General features: G+C 37.7%; 2 protein-coding genes, 1 long non-coding RNA gene and 1 pseudogene across 3 annotated transcripts; 2 read left to right on the forward strand and 2 right to left on the reverse strand.

Annotated features, from left to right (window-relative positions):
• The first annotated feature begins 3,561 nt into the window (after positions 1–3,561).
• On the forward strand, positions 3,562–9,978 carry NAD-ME2 (NAD-dependent malic enzyme 2). The gene is made up of 19 exons (XM_068472873.2): positions 3,562–3,956; positions 4,287–4,383; positions 4,545–4,663; positions 4,758–4,925; positions 5,179–5,307; positions 5,502–5,562; positions 6,034–6,137; positions 6,220–6,303; positions 6,422–6,528; positions 6,646–6,748; positions 7,014–7,121; positions 7,258–7,323; positions 7,759–7,831; positions 7,923–8,009; positions 8,114–8,168; positions 8,254–8,325; positions 8,909–8,971; positions 9,069–9,183; positions 9,645–9,978. The coding sequence occupies exons 1-19, from the start codon at positions 3,822–3,824 to the stop codon at positions 9,714–9,716; spliced, it is 1,818 nt and encodes a 605-aa protein (XP_068328974.2). The 5' UTR covers positions 3,562–3,821; the 3' UTR covers positions 9,717–9,978.
• Positions 9,979–13,972: 3,994 nt separating this feature from the next.
• LOC148695791 (uncharacterized) lies at positions 13,973–21,484 on the reverse strand. The gene is made up of 6 exons (XR_015963934.1): positions 21,069–21,484; positions 20,821–20,972; positions 20,629–20,704; positions 20,435–20,532; positions 20,190–20,294; positions 13,973–14,284 (listed from the first exon to the last, which is right to left on the reverse strand). It is a non-coding gene; the product is annotated as an uncharacterized LOC148695791 (long non-coding RNA).
• LOC148695792 (uncharacterized) lies at positions 14,128–19,546 on the forward strand. The gene has a single exon (XM_088696334.1). It carries the CDS (start codon positions 14,303–14,305, stop codon positions 19,544–19,546), a length of 5,244 nt encoding a protein of 1,747 aa, XP_088552460.1. The 5' UTR covers positions 14,128–14,302.
• Positions 14,690–14,794, reverse strand: LOC137718903 (small nucleolar RNA R71; annotated as a pseudogene).
• Positions 21,485–22,408: the final 924 nt, after the last annotated feature.

Genomic DNA, 22,408 nt, shown 5'->3' on the forward strand with positions numbered 1-22,408 from the left:
AGCACTCAAATGGAAATGGAATCAAATTCCAATTTTCTTGACTTTGATTTGGCAGCATGGGTAGTTTAGGTGAATTTTGACCATATGAAGCCTCCTTGGATTTATTCCCAGAATTACTTTCTTTGATTTTTTTATTACTTTTTTGTGGAGGTTCTTGCACCATTTTATTCTAGATTTCCTTCAAAAATCCATCTCTTACGGTCTATCTGGGCAGGTTTTGGAATAAACACGTTGGAATTTTTGTTAAATATCAAAGTGCTTCTTAGAAAAGCATTTGGAAAGTACTTCTCCATAAAATGCTTTTATGAGCTAGAGAAACTTCTGACATTCTGAGTGGGTTCTTTTAACACTCCCATAAGCAATTTGAAACATGTCGTAGTAATGTTGCCCTGACTGTTCACTCTGAATAGCACTTGCTTACGTGCAACTCTTCCCGTTTGGAAAGGGCAAGAGCAAGAGAAATTACCATTCACCAAAAAAAAAAAAAAATGATTGTTCCCTCTGAATAGTACTTGCTTTGTAACTTGAGCTATGAAAATAAAATGATTGTTTAATTTCAATAATTTATTTCAAATACAAGGCAAAAGCATAGCATTACAACTTAGTACGATATTAAAACAATATTGTTCACAGTAGTGTATAACCTAGGGCATTCAATGCGTGGTGCCAGGGCATTCAACTTATAACATAATTTTGTATTTCAGAGTTTACTTCACAACGTTCCAACTCCTGCGCTTTTTGAAAGAAAGATTTGTTGTTATGATTATGAAGATTGAACTACATAAAATTGTTACATTTAATTAACTAAAGGTCCAAATAATAATAAAGTAATTACATTTGAAATTTATTAAAACAAAATATTATTACCTCATTGGCTAGATTCTTGTTGCTGAGATAAATTGCTTCTGCTTTTGTGAAGGCTTCTCGCCAAGATTTCAACTCTTTATGTAGATGTTTTGTCACATCCGGGCCCGGGGCGGATCACTTCCCGGCCCTGCTCCACCACCGTAGCACGATATTGTCCGCTTTGGGCTTACCATTCCCTCACGGTTTTGTTTTTGGAAACTCACAAGCAACTTCCCAGTGGGTCACCCATCATGGGATTGCTCTAGCCCCATTCTCGCTTAACTTCGGAGTTCCTACGGAACCCGAAGCCAGTGAGCTCCCAAAAAGCCTCGTGCTAGGTAGGGATGAGAATACACATATAAGGATCGCTTTCCTGGGCGATGTGGGATGTCACATGTTTGGTACCTACGTAACAAAGATTGCTTGATTTGAGATGTGCCTTGAATTTGCTCGGCAAATTGTGTATGAATCTTCTTCCACATTTGTAGCACTTGCACCGTAATCTCATTTTTCATAATCAGGTCATGAGTAACATGCACCCAACACTCAAGCAAAACAATGTCTTTCCCGATCGACCAATTTGCCCTTTCACTCATTTTTTGGTTAAAAAAAAAGAAAGATTTGGAAAGTAGAAAACAATTATAGAAGATTGTAGTAAGAATGAATATTGAGTTGTGATAGGAAAATGAAGAAGATGGTTGAGTATTTAAAGAATAACAATATAAAAAAAAATTGTTATTTGCACCCTAGAAATCTCATTTTGCAAAGAAAAATACACTTGTGAGGAGTGTAGAATGAGATTTTTGAAGTGCTAATAACAGTTCTCTAAAAAATTTTCTAAAAAAGTTTCTAATTTTCAAACTGATCTGAATCAGATACACCAAAACGTGCCATGTTTCCCAATGGTAACATTTTCAAATTTTTTTACCGTTGGAAATCCAACAGCTCTCACCAAGCTGTTGGGGCTCTGCTATTGGAATGTTGCAACAGGGCTCACCCCTACAGTTGAGAGTCAACCTGTAGCCCATCCTTGCAATTGATGTTAGCCACTCATCATTTTCGCGCGTGTGTTACACTTACACGTGATTAACATAAAAAAAAAAAAAAAAAAAAAGAAAAAAGAAAAAAAAAAAAAGTGGTTGGTGTCAGAATGATATCATGCTGACATCATCTTACCCGTTGGCACAAGGCCGAGCTTAGCTTGCTCGGGCTTTGGATGGGCAGTGCTTGACCCACCAATTGTCGTTGTTAATTTGGACTAGTGATGCCTTTATGAGTTATAAAGCACCATTTGGACCCATAACCTTGACTTCCAACCAACTGGTGAACATACTCTTAACACTAATAAATAAAAGTAAATTTTAAAGAAGCATTTTCATGGCGAAAAGAATAATTAGCTTTACATGGTAAAATTATTTTCTAGTTTCGCTTCAAACGAAAAACTTATTATTCCAAATGGGGAAATAATTTATTTAAATGGCCTAAAAAATCACTATTGTCACCTTATTTTATTTTATTTAAATAATATTGTTTGTTATAAAAAAAATAATAAAAAAAAAGCCACCACAGTTAGTCTGGTCTTTTGTCAATTCGATCCGATCATTGTCTATCATTATTGATTTTTAACGTGCCATGACTTATCGACTCGTGAACATAGCAAAAAAGTCTGATTTGACATTTCTCCCTTCGTTGTCATCATTCAACTCTTGTATTTGCCAACACAAACATACTTTACACAAGTTACTGCAAGTAATTTTAGAAAAAAACAACTTTCACATTTTATACCTTTTGATTTTCAACTAAATATGAGCCTGAATTATGATTAAATTAGAGTTTTGGTCTTACCCATTTTCTTTGTCTCGATTACGCATGTAAGAAAATTTTTCGCTTAAATTACATACATGAGATGTCACTTAGTATTATGGTTTATTGATATTTCTCTTTACTTATAAATGAGAGGTCTTAGGTTCAATTCTTACCAAAAATGAATTTGAATCATATTATTGCTATCCCATGATGAGATTTAGCCATCTCTCACCCCCTTAATGTAGATAATATTGTTTATTAAAATTACAGACGTGAGAAGAAAATGATCATCTTTATTTTGGTTGATTCCCTTTGGTATTTGTTGAGTTATCCAAGTATTTGAAATTTTTTTCATAATTTTACATGTACTTTTTCCTTCTTCGTTGTAAGGAGGTATTTAAGAGAAAATAAGATACAAGACTAACTAAAAATAGAAAACAAATCAGTCATAATTGAAGAAGAAAATATAAAGCCACTAGATAAAAAAAAAAAATCTAGATATTATTCCCTCATAAAGATTTACTTAGGAGATAATTTAGGACATAAAGTATGATATTAAGTAAGTGATCAATCTCAAAATACTTTTTTATTTCCTAATCATCCAATGTCTTTACGGAAGCCACGTTACCATTTGCATGAGATAATTTGACCGTAAAAATCATCATGAGACTCACAATAATCAGCGGACATGAGAACATCACTAGTGGCCGACGCCATCATACTGTCACACATACTCAATAGTAAACAGAACATCCACGTGGCAAAATCCGAACGAGGAGATCACCAATGATCAGCGGTCCAAAAGCACCGGAACCTGTTAACCCGATCCCAATTCCCGCTAGTCAAACTCGTCCACTTGCCTTCCTACCCCACACTTAATAAAAACCCCACATTCCTGGTATAAATACCCCTCGCTGCCCGCTGTCCATCTGGGCAGCCTTCCCCCTCTTCCGTGGCCACTCACAGTCGCACTTCCGCGTACACTCCCCGCTATCCGAAAATCCCGGTCAGCTCCAGTCCAGCTCTCTCATTCTCTCCTCTTTCAATTTCAACAGCTTCTTTTCCACAGACAAAAATGGAAATAAAAATAATTCAATAAATAAATTGATCTGAAGTCGCACTCGGTAGTAAGAAGGCGTCGGTTTTGTTCGTTTGTTTGGGTCCGCATAATGTGGAAGGCAGCGCGATTCGCCGCGTCGCGGTTGAGCAGCCGGTCGACGAGGCGGTTCTCGACGGCGATTCCCGCCCCCTGTATCGTTCACAAGCGCGGCGCCGATATTCTCCACGATCCATGGTTTAACAAGGTTGGTTGGATTCACCGTTTTTTATTTGTAAACTTTCTGCAGTGTGATTTGAGTTCACTATTTTTTATTTAAAAAAAGAAAAAGAAAGAGTCTTTGTGGTGATATTATACAGTGAAGGTGGAGTTTTTGGTGTCGGTTCGAAGAAATTTGAGTTGTGGAAATGATATGAAGTTGTATGGATTGAAGGGATGCTTTTTGTTTCAATTGGTGAAGTGGAGGGTGCTCAAAATTTGCTGAATTTTGTTGAACTGTAGAATTTGATGAAATTTTTTGTTTTCTATATTGTTTAATTCTCTGTTCTTGATGTTTTGTTTTTTTTGCCAAGAGCAGGACACTGGATTTCCGTTGACTGAAAGAGATCGATTAGGACTTCGCGGTCTCCTCCCACCTCGTGTCATATCATTCGAGCAGCAATATGCTCGTTTCAGTGAGTTTTTTTTTACACATTCTCTCCAAGTAGAACGTATTTGCACCTTGTTTGACTGTGAAACTTATTCTAGCCCTTGAGGAGATGTTTTCGTGACTTCTATTTTTTTGGCGTTGAGGCGTTATTTGTGTAATGACATTACGATGTGGCATAATTTGTAGTGGAGTCCTATCGTTCCCTAGAGAAAAATACTAAGGGCCAGCCAGAGGGTGTTGTGGCCTTGGCTAAATGGAGGATCTTAAATAGACTGCATGACAGGAACGAGACCTTGTACTACCGAGTAAGTTTGGTTTTGAACGTCCAGCTTGTTGATATGAACAACTTTGTGTAATCTATCACCGTCTGATGTGGTTTTGGATTACTCTCATTTTCAGGTCCTTATTGACAACATCCAAGATTTTGCTCCCATAATTTACACTCCTACAGTAGGATTAGTATGTCAAAATTATTCCGGTTTATTTAGACGTCCCCGTGGAATGTATTTCAGTGCAAAGGATAAAGGGGAGATGATGTCTATGATCTACAACTGGCCAGCACCTCAGGTAAATGCTACCATCTTTTATTTTTCTCCCTTATAAATTCTGATAACCTCCCATGATCTATAATTTTAACTCCTTAATCTTGTTGGTCTGTTAGAGGACCCAAAACACACTCACACAAACTCTCTCCAGTGCTGTCCAAATGCAGCATATCTTGATGCTTCTCTGTTGGGATTATCCTTGATGTTGAAGATTTCCTATGTTTCTAAGTCCTTTCAGTTTGTAGTTGGTCTTAATTTTCCACTCTATATTGCAGGTAGACATGATAGTCCTCACAGATGGCAGTCGTATCCTTGGCCTAGGGGACCTTGGAGTTCAGGGAATTGGAATTCCGATTGGAAAACTTGATATGTATGTTGCTGCAGCTGGTATTAATCCACAAAGAGTATGCTCTCTCTCTCTCTCTCTCTCTCTCTCTCTCTCTCTCTCTCTCTCTCTCTCTCTCTCTCTCTCTCTCTCTCTCTCTCTTAGAGTCTAAACCCTTATGTTTCTACTAATATTTATGTTACAGTTTTCTTGGTTAATAAATTATTCTGGTAGATCTTATATCGGTTCACCTATATACCTCCTCTATGACAGATACTTCCGGTTATGCTAGATGTTGGTACCAACAACCAAAAGCTACTTGAAGACCGTCTTTGTAAGTAATATACTGATATATGAATTCAAGATCTTCTGTTAATAGCGTGATTCTTTCTTCCTTTGTTTTAAAATATGTTGATATTGTATTTCCTGATTAATACATTCAACCAAACACAACTGTTGCTATAGTGTTTCAAAACATTTAAGTCCTCGAGGGAAAATTGAAATGATAGCGACTTTTTACTTTTTCTCAAGCCTGACTTTACCTTATTAAAAGATAAAAGTTATACTCTGAAATTATGAATCATAAAAGTTATGTAGTTTGACTAGTTAATGTTAAAGTTTATCAATATTTATTTAAATTTTTAATATTTAATGCATTTCTGTTAATAATATTATTGTTGTATATATTTTCCGAATTTATTCCTGGCTTCTTTTCCATCTTTACACTGGATGACTGGACTTAATGCTTCAAAGTTTTATAGTTTACATCATGAGGATACCTTTTCTCATGATTTTAATTTGATAGATTTAGGACTTCGACAACCTAGGTTGGAAGGAGAAGAGTACATATCAATTGTTGATGAATTCATGGAAGCTGTTCATACACGTTGGCCCAAGGCCATTGTGCAGGTCTATTTTTGAGGTGTATGAACTTTTTGTTTCAGTTGGGTTTCTATTTCTTTAGTAACTTGATTGTTTTTTCTTTCATCAGTTTGAGGATTTTCAAATGAAGTGGGCTTTTGAAACACTGCAACGCTATCGTAAAAGGTTTTGCACGTTCAATGATGACATACAGGTAATTACATAGTGTGGTGGCTTTCTGTCTTTTATGGATTTGAAAGGTATATGCAGTGGAATACAGATTCTGCTGACCTGAAAAGTACCTCTGATAGTTGCACTTCCATGTCTTGTAGGGAACTGCCGGTGTTGCACTTGCAGGACTATTAGGAACTGTAAGAGTGCAAGGTCGACCATTGAGTGACTTTGCTAAACAAAAGATAGTTGTTGTGGGAGCCGGAAGGTACTTGACACGGCTTGCTCACTCTGAATGATCCATATATAGGCTATTCACTGGTTGCCTGTGCATGTTCTTGGCTCTCTGTTCATCCTTTTAATCCACTGTTCTTTTGCTTTTCAGTGCGGGACTTGGAGTTCTTAACATGGCTGTACAGGCTGTTGCACGAATGTCAGGGAACGGTGAAGCTGCTGCAAAAAATAATTTTTTCCTGATTGATAAAGATGTAAGGCTTTATGTTTTTTCTTTAAGATTAACCACCATTATGTTAAACAGATTACATACGTGTGCAGCAAATTTATTATATGACAACCTTATGGTTTTGTCAACTATTTACTATTGTTACACACACATTTTTATCAATATTTCTACCCTCCTGGTATAAAGAAAAGCAACATAGAATCAGCTGGGTTCTTGAAACTATTTTGGCCTCTGAATGTATTTGTCTAAGTTTATCCGAGGAATCACTAAGAAAAGTTGTTTGGCTGCAGGGTCTAGTTACAAAAGAGAGAAATAATCTTGATCCCATGGCTGCACCCTTTGCTAAAGAACCGGGAGCAATTGATGGGCTTAGGGAGGGAGCTAGTCTACTTGAAGTGGTAAATTTCAAAGGACTTCATTGTACCCTCTATTACAGAAAGCGGAAAGATTTCGATATAAGAGAGTCGGATCACCTTGCTTAGCTTGTATATCATAATTATACACTTTAATTGTCTAGAGCTCAATTTCATGCAGGTTAAGAAGGTCAAGCCTCATGTGCTTCTTGGTTTGTCTGGAGTTGGTGGCGTTTTCAATCATGAGGTGGATACTTTCTCAATAACTTTTGGTTATATTTTATAATCGTCTCTTAAACTAGATCAGTTTACTAAAGATGATTTGATTCTGTTAATGTTTGTTGTTTTGAGACCATCCGGCCTTGCACTAATTGGTATGTTGTTAAACAATTCTTTGGAATAGTAGAATCCAAGAGAGAGAAACTTGTGCATGTACATGCCGTAGATTTCTAAGTTTCTTCCCTCGAAATCAGACTTTAATTTTCAGTGTTACTGATTCAGACTAAGATTTATCATTCGACGACTCAGTACTTTTTATTCTAATTTCATGATACAGATACATGATGGTTTATATTACATAACATTTGAAAAATTCATTGCTCTACTCTTTGTTTATGGAAAATGTTGTGGTTTCATTTCTTGTAATTTAGTTTCTTATAGGTATTGCTTGACATTCATTTAGGTACTTAAAGCAATGCGAGAATCAGATTCAACTAAACCTGCCATTTTTGCTATGTCAAATCCAACCATGAATGGTTTGTTCCTCTGCACCTCATTAATCCTCACAAATACCTTATGGCACCTAGATTTGTGGCTGACTCTTTTTCCCCTTTAAAATTGGAACAGCCGAATGCACTGCTGAAGATGCTTTTAAGCATGCTGGTGAAAGCATCGTCTTTGGAAGTGGAAGCCCCTTTGATAATGTTGACCTTGGTATTTTCCTCGTTAGAAATGTCCTTATTGTACCACAACTTCTGAATATTTTTTTTCTTCTACCTGAGTATTTTGACCATTAACTGTTCTAATTATGTTGGCAGGCAACGGAAAAGTAGGCCATGTAAATCAAGCAAATAACATGTATCTGTTTCCAGGGTTAGTTTCCTATATCATATGATTTGAACTAACTATGCTTATACTTTAAGATACTAATATGGTATTTTGGTTGCTTTCAATTCAGGATTGGTTTAGGAGCACTTCTCTCAGGAGCTCGTATTATATCAGATGGCATGTTACAAGCAGCTTCTGAATGGTAATAACTTGGCTACTTCCTAGGTCGAACCTAAATGTGGCATGTTAGAAGCAGCTTCTGCACTCTCTTTTCATCCATGTTTACAATGTCCCATCAGACTGAGTCCAAGATCACATAAAACGGTGGTCTTGAAGATTTATGAACATGGCCTCGTAACAGTCTTTAAGACACAGTAATTCTTTACCGGTTAAAGAAATTAAAATGCATTTGGTTGTCTGCACCTGAATAGCTGGAATTATTAGTTCTACTAGCCAAGCGATATGGAACTTCACGGGCGGTTATATTGCATAGATAGGATTCTGGTTATAAGACTTCTTCAGTTCTCATTGCATGTTGCACCTAATTATATCCCGTAGGCTGTAACGTGGTAGGGTATATGTCAATTTGGGGGTGGTTTGTAATGTTTTATTCCCAATCTGTAATTTGCATGCATTCAGGAAACTCATTACTGTGCCGTGAATTGAAAGCAATATGATACCTCACATTACAAACTTATTAAGTGTCGCTGCAATAAGAAATGTTAAACGAGAACATCATTTGAGCTCGATTTTGCAATTAATTTCTGACAAGTGATTCTATCCAGCCTCGCTTCATACATAACAGACGTAGATATCCAGAAGGGCATCTTGTACCCATCTATTGATTGGTAATATTTCTCACCTTATTTACGTATTTCGTTTTATTATTATAGCATGTCAAACAGGATGGGAAATTGGTCTGACTTCCTATCAAACATTGTGCAGTATCCGGAATATAACCGTGGAGGTTGGGGCTGCTGTCCTGCGGGCAGCTGTTGCAGAAGAACTGGCAGAGGGACACTCTGAAGTCGGGCCCAAAGAGCTCATGAACATGTGCAAAGTAAGAGCTGGTCTTCTATCATATACAAAATTCAAACGATCTTTTACAAACAGTTGCACAAGGAAAGTGAGTAGATTTAGAAAGAAAACTAGAAAATGTTACACAATTTTAGCGTAAAGAAAAGAGGACAACCATAACCGGATAATGCTACTCTAATAAGAATCTAATAGAACAACCATAACCGAGTACCTTAGCATGTAGTTTCCCAAACCCTCCTTGCCTTCAGTATATCTTGATTTGAACCATCTCTGTCGAGCCACTGCTCACGACCTTAAAAAATTAAAATTTCTTTGTTGAAATCAAAGGAATGTCGGAATCATAGAACTCAGGAGCTGGCAATCTAGATGGAAAATTTAATGCCTAGTACATATTCATACAAGCTCTTGTTATTACCGAGGCTGATTTCGAATGCAAGTTCTAAAGTCTCTTGAATCTATTTTGTTTTTATCTTTTCCGCGCAGGAGGAGACTGTGGAGTATGTGAGTCGCAGTATGTGGTTCCCGGTTTACAGCCCTCTAGTTCACGAAAAATGAGGCTTTGTGCTGTACCACGCTCGATACGTTGCTGTCAGAGGCTATATTTTTTGTAGCTCAGGCGGGCATCGGTAGTTCTGCAGTCAGGCAACTTATTCTTGTTCTGTCTTTGTAAATTCATAATTTAGAAGCTCGGAGAACTAGTACGGTGAAGGGAACAGAAATAAAGCACTCCTTTTACTAAACTGATAAGAACATAGAAATTAGAAACCAATTTATTTGAACGTATGCAGTGATTTATCTGATCAAAAATATTAGTGCAGTGTGTGTCTTTGTTTCCATACATCTTTTAACATGCCATGTCAACTTACCATTCAAACATCTTTGGTTCTCGAGTGGTTGAAGATTTTCATACAAAAGTAGATTGATTGGAATGTATCCTGGATTCTTTAATTTCACTGACCTATGAATAAATGGGTCGGGCTACAATGGTATCAAGTAGGGTTGGTTCGGTTTGGTAAACGAACCGATTACTGAAAACCCAGCCTCAAATATTGGAGTAAGAGAGAAAAAAAAAACTCTCAAACCGAAAAATCGGTAATTCCGAATTTTTTATTTTTTTATTTTTTTAATTTTTTTAATTTTTTTTCAGGTTTGGGAAACTGAATTTCCATTGCCCAATTCGAAAATCATCCTCCAGTTTGAAAATCAAAACCATAAATTCTGAAAGAGCAGGAGCGAGTTGCAAAGAGAGATAGAGGAGAGAGAGACGGGCATTGATGGTAGAATCAAGAGAATTAGTTATGTTATAGTCATGATTATCTTAATTGCAGTTTAGCTATTAAATAAGTATTTTAATTAAGTTGTTAAATGATTAGTTATGCCAGCTGGCTTAGAGTGTTTGGGGAAAAATATATGTAGCCAATTGTGAAATAAAATGGACAACGGTTATATTAAAAAAGAAATATATTACAAAAATATCTCTCTAGCTTCTCCGTCCTTGCTATTTTGCTATTGCTGTTGCTAATTGCAAGTTGAGTTAGGAAACCTGAGAATTGGTGCATATCATTTTATATCAATTGGTATTATCCTTCTTGATCCTCGATTCCCTCTTGTATGACCCCGTCACGCTCCGACGACTCAATTAACAACCATGGATGCCCGTCTCACTACTGTTGAAGAAACTCTGGCGGACCTTCCCAACTTCCTTCAAACCTCCATCGCCATCGCAAATACTGAGCTCTTGGCCAAACTCTCCGCTGATTTCAAGGCTAAGTTAGCTTTTTCCTTTGAGCAACTTCGGCATGTGCAATCTTTTCTTGGTTGGGGGGGGGGGGGTGCCGGATCTTCCAATCCAGCCAATCACCGCCGATTCTGATTTGGAGACTTCTCGCCCACCTTGTTGCGATCAGTTTGACACCGGAGGCGGAGCTCCAAGGCCTCCATGGCAACAACAGGAAGATTTTCCCGGATTTTCTGATGTCGACGATCCTCACTTGGATCTATAAGGCTGAGCAATACTTTGCTTGTTACAACACTCCAGATCCTCAGAAGGTCCTTATAGCCTCCTTCTACTTGGAAAATGAAGCGATGTAGTGGTTCAAATGGCGCAATTGCATCCTTACTACTCCTTAGGAGGAATTTACCAGTGCACTTTGTAAGGAGTTTGGGCCCTCCGAGTTCGAGGATTATATTCGGAAGTAGTGCATGCTGAATTACAAGGAATGAGATTGAGTGAGTGTGCATTTTATGGGGTGCATGCCACACAGTCCTTACAAACTATGAAGGTTTTAGGCATTGCCAACCACCACTCTGTGAGAATCCTCTTAGACTCGGGAAGTACACACAATTTCATCGCTTCTAGGCTTATTAAGACATTGGGGTGGTCCTTGAAAACAACCAAACCCTTTGAAGTGATGATTGTCGATGGAGGGAAAATCAAAAGCCAAGGGTATTGTAGGTGCATACCATTGGAAGTGGGAGGATATCATTGTCACACTAATTTATTTGCACTCCCATTGGGGGCTTATGACTTGGTATTGGGAGTGCAATGGTTGTCCACTGTGAGTCTTGTACTTTGGGATTTCCAATTGTTCACAATGGAGTTCCAAGTGGGCAAAGACAAGTTTAAATTGTCCCATAGTACACTACCACAGCTTGCAGTGCAAGAAATGTCACTCTACCAACTTGCAGTGCAAGAAATGTCACTCTACCAACTTGACACGAAGTTCTATCAATCTAATTTGGGGATATTATTTTACTCCTTGAAATCTAATTCAATTGATACTAGTACACTTAGGCCTCATTTGTTAGGCCTCATTAGTGGGGACTGGCTTAGCTGAGACATCAATCCCATGTTTGGCGTAAGATGAGCCTAGCATAAATGACGCTATGTCCGACTCTTGCCGACTAAAATCCTCACTAAGTTGCGTTAGCTAATCCGGAGTGAACGCTTGGTATTAACTAGGACTATCCTTGCTTACAACTTCATGCTTTTGCATAGAGCAGCGTTTGTTGTAGTCCTCTGCCACTGACTCCGACATCGCCGACTCTTTTATGATCTCCTGCAGAACCAGGTCAGACTAAGAGTCGCTTACACCCCAGATTTGAAACCTATCAGCCTTCTACTTTTTTCTGTCTCGTTACTAACTCTGAAACCCATTGATTAAATACTACAGAATGACGAAAATGTTCCATCTTGTGTTCTATGGCAAGAAATTTTATGGGTTTGGCTGGGTTCTTCATGTTGTTTAATTAACTTTATGACTTTGGGTTTGATTAATTTCTAGGTTCTATCCCATTTGTTCCACAGTAATTGATGAGTATATTTTATATTATATATTTAACCTTATTCTTAGTATATTTTGGTTAATAATTTGGAAGAATTTTGATACTTTGAATTATATTTCCAATATAGGATTTTCGACTTCCTCTGGAGCAAAACATGGTCAAATGGACGAATTTTGGAGTAATTCCAATTGGAGGACGTTCGTGAGTCACTTAGCTTGATCGTGTCAAAATATCAGATTTTTCTACCAAGCGATGATTTTCTGGCAATAAAATAAAGGAGCAATGTGCAGTGCTGGAATAGTGACGTTTCAGGCTTGAATTGCATTTTTGGAGCCCAAGATGACCTCGGATGGGTTTGTGGCCTTCTGGAGATGTGTTCAGAATGTTCTTATCTTTAAAACAAGCTATCTTGGGCCGGATTTGGAGGAGATTTGAGGCTAAAACGTGGCTGAACAGTTTATGTGCAGTTTTTCCTAGGTTAATTAGGAATTTATTTTCTACTTTTATGTTATTATTATTTAGTTTCTTAGTGGGAATAAAAGACTTGATGGTTAGGGTTTTTGTGTTGGCTGGAGGGAGATGTTAAAAGGGTCAGCCGTTCTAAATTGGGGGGAGGCTTTTTCTTTTATGCAATTTTGGGGATACAGAGAACTTGACTAGGGTTCTTGGAGATTTTCTACTTTAAGGTGTTTTCATTCCTTTTATTCTTAATAATATATTCTATGATTTCAATTATGAATATGCGCAACTAATTCCTTTTGCTAGGGTGAAGCCGTAAGCCTTAGCATGAATATGTGATTTTTATTTAATTGCTTATGATTGATTGCATGCATACTTTGAATTATTGATCACCGTGATTAAAACTATCTAATTGTCTTAATGCCTGATCACCATTATGATCTTTAGAAAAGTAATTTGATGCAATTTTGGTTGGAAGGTTCCCTGAAATTGATGCTGGCTTCTTGTGATTAATGATTGTAATTTCACTTAAGATGAACACCACGTCTTAAGGGTTGCATGGTTTTTCAAAGGGTTTTTATAAAGCATAATGGGTCTCTCATGTTCAGATTTGATCCGAACGTCCGGACGGATTGCATGTTAGATATACGTTCTATGTTGGAGGTTCCAAGTAGAATATAAATTAGAAAAACCTAACCTTCAAAGTGGCATGTGTAGATCATAAGTAGTTGATAAAAATACATAGGATTGCAAGGTGATGGTGGAACTCTAGTGTTTTCTTAATTTGATTTTTCCAAAACAGTTTTATTTTCCTTTCATCTTTCATCTTTAATATTGCATATTAGTTTATTTTTATTAATTAAATTCGTTTTAATTTAAGTAGGTTATAAAACCAATCATCTCAATTTTTTGCTTTACAATAATTAATTGGAATTAGGTTTGATTTGAATTATTTAATAATCCCTGTGGAGAACGACCTTGCAAGAACCGTTTATACTACAACAACCTTGTCATTCTTGCAAGTAATATAGGAGTTTTTAACCCGTTTGCGTGTGTGGTAAAATCACTATCAAGAAAATGACGCCGCTGCCGGGGATATTCATTCTAATCAAATTTACAGTTAGTTATTGCTGTCTATACATATAAAAAAATAAAAAAATATTAAATTTCTTTTTTTATTTTATTTTTGCAGATTACAGTGGTACAACAGTGCATATTACAACAATCTGTGCATGGTCAGCACTAGATCAGTAGCACAAAAATTGATTCCACTTGATCCAGAACCTGAGCAATCTTAAGGGAGGAGACGCAGGAAACAAAATCTGCAGTGGGTTCCTTCCTTGCAGGGGACTTTTCTACAATCTTTGTTTTCTGAGGATCTGCACAGTGAAAACACAATGGCATTTGTTATTCCAGAGGGTGGTCAACCTTTAGGGGATTCATTAACAGCTCATGCCACTAACATACCAAGTTGCATTACTTATCCGGAAGTGGAGGAAGGGTCTGCATTCGAAATAAAGCAACACATGCTGAATATTCTACCTACATTTCATGGGTTATCAACCGACGATCCTAACATGCACATTGCAGAATTTTTAATGGGATGCAAGAATATTTTGGTGAGAGGATTTTCAGCCGAATCTATTAAACTCCGTTTATTTCCATACACTCTGAAAGATCAAGAAAGGAGATGGCTCCTCACACTTCCATCTGGAAGCATTAGCACTTGGAACCAACTCAGTGAAAAATTCTTAAGCAAGTATTATCCAGCTTCGAAGACTCTTGACATGAGAACTCAGATTTTATCTTTTGCGCAAAAACCAAATGAAGAGTTTCATGAGGCGTGGGAACGTTTCAAAGAGTTGATTAGAAAATGTCCACATTCTGGTATAAATAGTACAGATCAAATTCACATATTTTTCAGAGGACTAAATATGACTACAAAAACTCTTGTTAACGCTTCTTGCGGAGGTTCATACAAAGACAAAAATGCACAAGAGGCTTGTTTATTATTTGAAAAAATGGCAGCAGATACACAACAATGGGCAGTTGAGCAGCCGCAATCTAGGTCTGTTTTTGAGATGTCTAACAGTTCCCCATATCTTACCGCACAAATTGAGAAAATGGAAAAAAGGCTTGATGCAAAATTTGACATGTTATTACAAAGAATTCCAAGTTCACAGGCTGCTGTACAGCAGCCCTTGCAAGCTGCCTGCAGTATTTGCAGCATGACAACCCATGATTTTTCTAACTGTCCACATAAAGATGCTTATCCAGAGTTTACAGCGGAGCAGGTTAATGCATTCAATAATTTTCAGCGTCCCCGATACGACCCATATTCAAATTTCTACAACCCAGGTTGGAGAGATCATCCTAATTTAAAGTGGGATAAAGATCAGCACACTAGGCCACAATTTCAACAGCAGATGCAGCAATCGACTGCACCTAAGGCTGCTTGGGAGGTTGCAATTGAAAAATTAGCGAATACTACCAGTCAAGAAATCCAAAATTTGCAGGCTATGATGAAAAATATGGAAAAACAAATGGGGCAGATTGCGTTGCAGGTTTCAGAAAGAGCACCAGGTACATTTCCAAGCCAAACCGAACCGAATCCAAGGGGAGGTGCAGATTGTAAGGCAGTCAGAGTTTTACGTTCGGGCAAAAGTTATGATAACAGTTTTGAAAATTGTGTTGGAAATCCGCGGGAAGCATCACAGCCAAAAACAAATTCGGAAAATGTTGAAAGATCTGATAATTTAAAAGATTCTGCACAGCCTTTGAACAGTTCCAAAAACAGTGCAGATATTGCTTCAGAACGTGTTTATGAGCCTCCTATGCCTTATCCCGAAAGGTTGAAGCCTAAAGCTAAAGATCAACAGTCAACAGATTTTATGAAGACGTTGGCCAAAGTTCAGATTAATCTCCCATTGATTGATGCAATTAAAAACATTCCATCTTATGCCGAGTTTTTGAAGGATGTTTGCACAAAGAAAAAGAAGCTCGTGGATTTTGAAAAAGTGATTCTTACAGAACAATGCAGTGCAGTTTTGCTACACAAATTGCCTCCAAAGAAAAAAGATCCAGGGAGTTTTACAATTTCATGTACAATTGGAAATTCAAATTTTAAACATGCTTTAATTGATTTGGGTGCAAGTATTAATTTAATGCCTTTTTCTGTTTTTCAGAGACTAGGACAAGGAGAAATAAAGCCTACATCAGTTATTCTACAATTAGCAGACCGTTCAGTTGCTTATCCGCGGGGAATTATTGAAGACCTCATTATTAAAGTGGATAATCTCTATCTTCCTGCAGATTTTGTGATTTTGGATATGGATGAAGATATGCAAACACCAATTATTTTGGGGCGTCCGTTCATGGCTACTGCTCGAACCTTAATTGATGTAGAAGCTGGGACTCTTACACTTAGAGTGCAAGATCAATCTGTTGTTTTCAGTTTATTTGAAGCAATTAAAAGGCCAGCTGATGTGCAAGATTGTATGCGGGTTGACGTGTTAGACAGCTTAATGCATGCTAAAATTATGCCCCGTTTGACATCTGATCCGTTGTTAAATGTGTTGCATGGGTTTGAGAATAAAAATACAGAAGATGAAGAGGCTTTTGAGTATGTTTCAGCTTTGGAAAGTGTACCTTTCCAACACCCCCGTTGGAGGCACGTTTTTGAGAGTTTGGGGGAACCGAAAAAACCGCTGCAGCCATCTAAAGTACAACCACCTAAATTGGAGTTAAAAGTGCTCCCAGAACACTTGAAATATGCTTATTTGGGAGCAGATTCTTCGCTGCCGGTCATTATTGCTGCTGATCTATCACCAACAGAAGAAGAAAAGTTGCTGCGCATTTTAAGAAATTATCAAGATGCAATTGGTTGGACTATAGCAGACATTAAAGGAATTAGCCCTACAATTTGTATGCACAGAATTTTGATGGAAGATGGAGTAAAGCCAGCCATTGATGCTCAACGTCGTTTGAATCCAATTATGAAAGAAGTTGTTCGTAATGAAGTTATGAAGCTTTTAGATGCTGGGATGATATACCCAATTTCAGATAGTACATGGATTAGTCCAACACAAGTGGTGCCCAAGCGTTCTGGAATTACAGTTGTGAAGAATGATAATAACAAACTTGTGCCTACACGTTTGACTACTGGGTGGCGTATGTGTGTTGATTACAGAAAGATCAATGCAGGTACTAGAAAAGATCATTTTCCATTGCCATTCACTGATCAAATGTTGGAAAGGTTGGCTGGTCGTGCTTTCTATTGTTTCTTGGATGGATATTCAGGGTACAACCAGATTCCAGTTGCACCTGAGGATCAAGAGAAGACAACTTTTACTTGTCCTTTCGGGACTTTTGCATATCGAAGAATGCCTTTTGGGTTATGCAATGCTCCTGCAACATTTCAACGATGCATGATGAGCATATTTTCAGGTTTGGTTGAACAAGTTGTTGAGGTATTTATGGATGACTTTTCTGTTTTTGGGGATTCTTTTGATCAATGTTTGCAGAATTTGTCTCTAGTTCTTGACAGATGCATGAAGACAAACCTAGTTTTAAATTGGGAAAAGTGTCATTTTATGGTCAAGCAAGGGATTGTTCTAGGCCACTTGATTTCTCATAGGGGTATTGAGGTTGATAAGGCTAAAATTGATGTAGTTGCAAAGCTACCACCACCGACAAATGTTAAAAATGTTCGATCATTTCTTGGTCATGCTGGGTTTTATAGACGGTTCATCAAGGATTTTTCCAAGATTAGCCGACCATTGTGCAATTTGTTGGCTAAGGATGCTCATTTTGTTTTTGATAAGGCTTGTTTGGAGGCCTTCGACAAGTTAAAGACACTCCTCACTACAGCACCCACTATTGCAGCCCCTAATTGGAGTTTACCTTTTGAATTAATGTGTGACGCTTCAGATTATGCAATAGGAGCAGTTCTTGGACAGCGAACAGATAAGTTTCCCCAAGTTATTTATTATGCGAGTCGAACACTCAATGATGCACAGCTAAACTATGCAACTATAGAGAAAGAATTATTGGCAGTTGTTTTTGCGCTGGAAAAATTTCGATCTTATTTAGTTGGGGCTAAAGTGATTGTTTATACAGATCACGCAGCTTTGAAATATTTGATGTCTAAAAAAGATGCTAAGCCTCGATTGATTCGATGGATTCTTTTATTGCAAGAGTTTGACTTAGAAATTAAGGATAAAAAGGGCAGTGAAAATGTGGTGGCTGACCATTTATCTAGATTAATTATTCCAGCAGTTTCAGAAGAGGATTCCCTACCACTGAGCGAGAGTTTTCCAGAAGAACAGCTATTTGCTGTCCAAATCAATACACCTTGGTTTGCTGATATTGTTAATTATTTGGCTCGGGGAGTGGTGCATCCGGATTTTACATTCCAGCAGAAAAAGTTTTTATCTGATGTAAAGCATTATTTCTGGGATGAGCCATACTTATATAAGTACTGCCCAGACCAGATTATTCGTAGGTGTATTCCTGAAGCCGAACAGGAAAGTGTTTTAAAATTTGCTCATCATTATGCATGTGGTGGACATTTTGGGCAGAAACGAACAGCAAACAAAATTTTGCAGAGTGGGTTATTTTGGCCTACAATTTTTAAAGATGCACATAATTGGTGCAAGGCATGTGATCGGTGTCAAAGAGTTGGCAACCAGTCCAAAAGGAATGAGATGCCCCGACAAAGTATTCTAATTGTTGAATTATTTGATGTTTGGGGTGTTGATTTCATGGGCCCATTTCCATCGTCTAATGGGAACCAATATATTTTAGTTGCTGTAGAATATGTTTCTAAGTGGGTCGAGGCCATTGCAGCACCAACTAATCAAGGATCAGTGGTTCTGAGGTTCCTCCAAGGGGTTATATTTCCACGTTTTGGAATCCCGCGCGTTATTCTAAGTGATGGGGGGAAGCATTTTATTAATAAATCATTTGCTAAATTACTGGCAAAGTATGGGATTAATCATCGTGTGGCTACACCTTATCACCCACAGACATCGGGTCAAGTTGAAGTTTCAAACAGAGAATTAAAACGCATTTTGGAGAAAACAGTTAGTTCAACACGTAAAGACTGGAGTTTCAAATTAAATGATGCTTTATGGGCTTACAGGACAGCTTATAAGACTCCTATTGGGATGTCACCATTCCGACTCGTTTATGGGAAAGCATGTCATTTACCTATGGAGTTGGAGCATAAGGCTTACTGGGCAATTAAAGAATTAAATTTTTCTTACGATTCAGCTGGGGAACAACGAAAATTGCAGCTCAATGAGTTGGAGGAAATTCGACAGGGTGCTTATGACAGTTCACGCATCTACAAGGAAAGAACCAAGGCATTTCATGACAGTCAAATATTACGGAAAGAATTTCAACCAGGGCAAAAAGTTCTGTTATTTAGTTCAAGGCTAAAGTTGTTTCCAGGGAAGCTGAAATCTCGTTGGACTGGACCATATCTGGTTTCTAAAGTTTTTTCTCATGGGGCAGTTGAAATAACTAAGGAGGCTCAAGGTAACACATTCAAGGTGAATGGTCACAGGTTGAAACCATATGTGGAGTCACCCTTTGATACTGCAGACGAGTCTTTGACTCTGAAGGAACCAGTGATCTAGCCACCAGACTTCTGCGACGTCTAGCTACAGACTTAAAATATAGCGCTTATTGGGAGGCAACCCAATTTTTCTAAACTCATTCCTTATTTTACTTTTTGCTTTGAGTTTTTTTTTTATTATTAGTGAAATTTCTAGATGCATTTACATACCTAAGTTTCATTTAAAAAAAAAATATATATATATAAAATAAAAAATAAATACAAAAAAATTCAGAAACCAGATTTTTTTTTAAATAAAAAAAAAGAAAAAAACCAAAAATACGTTGCTTTGTTTATTTACCCAGTTAATTTCATTTTTTTTAACGCATATTGGTTGATTGCAGGTTGCAGCGCATGGAAAATAAAAAGCATCCTATACTGGAATCATGCACCCAGCGGCAAATCTACATTAACATTACCACATCTACACTATGCTGGAAATTTAAAGCAATCAGCATGAAGTCATTCACAGAGGCAAGTTTGGGGGTGATTGTTGCAGATCCAGCACAGAAACATATTTTTGAGCAGTTACTTTTCTGCAGCTCAGTTTTGCGATGCATGGATGAGGAAGCACAGTTGAATCACATATCCATACACCACAGAATTGAGTACAGCTATTATTACCAGATCTACAACAACTAAACTTGCAGGGATTCGAATTTTACCTCCCAGATGCACAGATCTGGGTCCTGAGAGCCTTTCTTGTTTTGACCAGCGAGCTTATGTGTTTACTTCTTTTTCCCTCGGCTCTATCATGGATCCACATGTCCCTACACACAGCGCATGTATGTTTTCAATTCTTACAAAGTCATTTTGGGAGTGTATACACGGTAAATATGGCATCATAAATGAAATGAAGTTGAATCCGTAAATGTTGAGCTGGGTGAAAGCCTATGAACGAGATCTTTACCTTCCTCATTTGCCGCAGTTGAGGCCTTTGCTATCTATTTTTCACTTCTGGGACCACTGGATCGGCAACTGAAGGGTTGTTTTCTCTCAGGTTTAACCCTGGATTTGAGTATCATTTTTTTTCAGTTACCGTAGTGGTTTTATGGTTAAAAAACCAGATCAGAGTCGATCAATTAAAAGGGTTACGATTTTTACCTCAAAAATTTGTAGATCCGTGAGTTTGTGGACTATTCGAGTGGGTCTTTCCAGTCTCTTTGTGCATCTCGGGTACCTAATATAGAAAAATATCAGTGTCAGCTTCTTCAGATATTCATCACAAAAAATAGCTCTCAGAGATTTTTCACAAGCTGAGCAACATGTATATTGAACCAAGTGGGAGATGATTACCGTTGCATGTGCGAAATGGTCTCGATCTGCATGAATGGAACTCGAATCTGTGATGGTTTGAACTGAGGCGACACACTGTTTGGTTGAGAAAAGTTGGCGACTCAGGGTGTATTTCTTGTGTTGTTTGTCTCGGATTTGCAACAATTAGGGGTCTTCACACAGATGAAAACACATGCATGTGTTAGTTTACCACACAAATCTGAAAAGGAAAAAACAAAAATACAGACACACATGGAGGAGGGATTTACTTTCATTCATCTCGGTTTTCTTGCTTACTCCACCATGGATGGGTACTCACGGAGGTGTTTGTTGCTGGGTTATGGAAAGCTACGGATGCAGCACTTAGAGAGGATCAAGACTCTGCTGTGAGATGTAAGGGGTGTAATAATGAGCGCTGGTGTGACCATGCTGAGAAAGATGAGGGGGCTGAGTTTCTAAAGAGACAGAAGGCTCTTTGTGTTTTTTTGTGAGAAAATGAAAGAAAAATGGGAGAGCTATTTCAATAGGAGGTTTGTACAAATGGGTGCTGGACTTGAGAGGAAATGGAGAAAAGAAAGCCTTTCCAGATTTTTTTTTAGAGAGAGAGAGAGGGCTAAGAGGAATAGGTTTGAAATGAGAGTAGTGAGAGATGTCTCTCATTTTTCTAGAGAGAACAAAAGGGCTTCGGGGTTTACAATAAATAATATTATTATTCTTCTGCACAGGGGATGGGAATGGACAGAAGAGAGCCGTTTGGCTCTGGGCTCGAGGCGTGTGCAAGGGAATCCAAAGCGTGTTCCAGAATAGCTAGGGTTTTTTTTTTTCAAATGACAGATGCAGCTGCTACACCAGCTTATATTGTAGCTGTTGCTAGGTTTTGACACAAGTGTGGACTTATACGTGTTGGTCAGCGCGCTTTCACTAGTTCCAACTACCAGGTCCTGCTTTCGAATCCCCAAAGTGTCCAGTAGTGTTTTTGTTCTCCACATTTTTGGTCAGCACACATTGGCAAATTCACAGTTTCCCTCTTCAAATCTCTGGTGTGTTAGTTTCTTTTTCCTTTTCTTTTCTTTCTTGTTTTCTGTTTTATTTTATTTTATTTTCTTGTTTCTCTTTCCTATTTTGTTTGCTTAGGGTATTTTCTTTATTTTTGATATTTGTTTTACATTTTCTAGGATTTAGTAGTTTTGTTTATGTTCTTGTCTCTTCTATTTATTTTCCACACATTGAGGACAAAGTGTGAAATAAGTTTGGGGGTGGGAAATAACATTTTAGGTTTTTAATTTTTGTGTCAAGTTAAAATTTTCATTCTTTGTAAGTTAATATCCATAGATTATTTTAAACGTTATAACAAATGGACATGGTGAAGATTAATCCCACATTAGAGTCTTTTCTACTTATCGTTGCTTAGACACTAATTCATGAATTATACTTTGACAACTTGCACATTCACATCAACATTGGTTTGTGGGAGTGAGATTGAAACACTTACTTTTAGTCTAAGTTTCACTTTTAATTTTTGTTCTACAGAAAGTAAAGTTAGTTTGTGTTATAAAGTAATAATTGTCTCACCCGAGACTTTGCCTAGTAACCGGGCCAGTCCTGCCTA

Source organism: Pyrus communis, chromosome 7 (genome assembly GCF_041283825.1).
Source record: "Pyrus communis isolate YQ-2024b chromosome 7, ASM4128382v1, whole genome shotgun sequence".
Lineage (NCBI taxonomy): Eukaryota > Viridiplantae > Streptophyta > Magnoliopsida > Rosales > Rosaceae > Pyrus > Pyrus communis.

Excerpts from the sequence above, each read along its gene's own strand:
- NAD-ME2 (XM_068472873.2), top strand. The coding sequence starts at position 3,822 with ATGTGGAAGGCAGCGCGATTCGCCGCGTCGCGGTTGAGCAGCCGGTCG. Across the intron at positions 5,563-6,033 it reads GCTACTTGAAGACCGTCTTT|ATTTAGGACTTCGACAACCT; the intron begins GTAAGTAATATA and ends TTAATTTGATAG. Across the intron at positions 8,326-8,908 it reads TTACAAGCAGCTTCTGAATG|CCTCGCTTCATACATAACAG; the intron begins GTAATAACTTGG and ends GATTCTATCCAG.
- LOC148695792 (XM_088696334.1), top strand. The coding sequence starts at position 14,303 with ATGGCATTTGTTATTCCAGAGGGTGGTCAACCTTTAGGGGATTCATTA.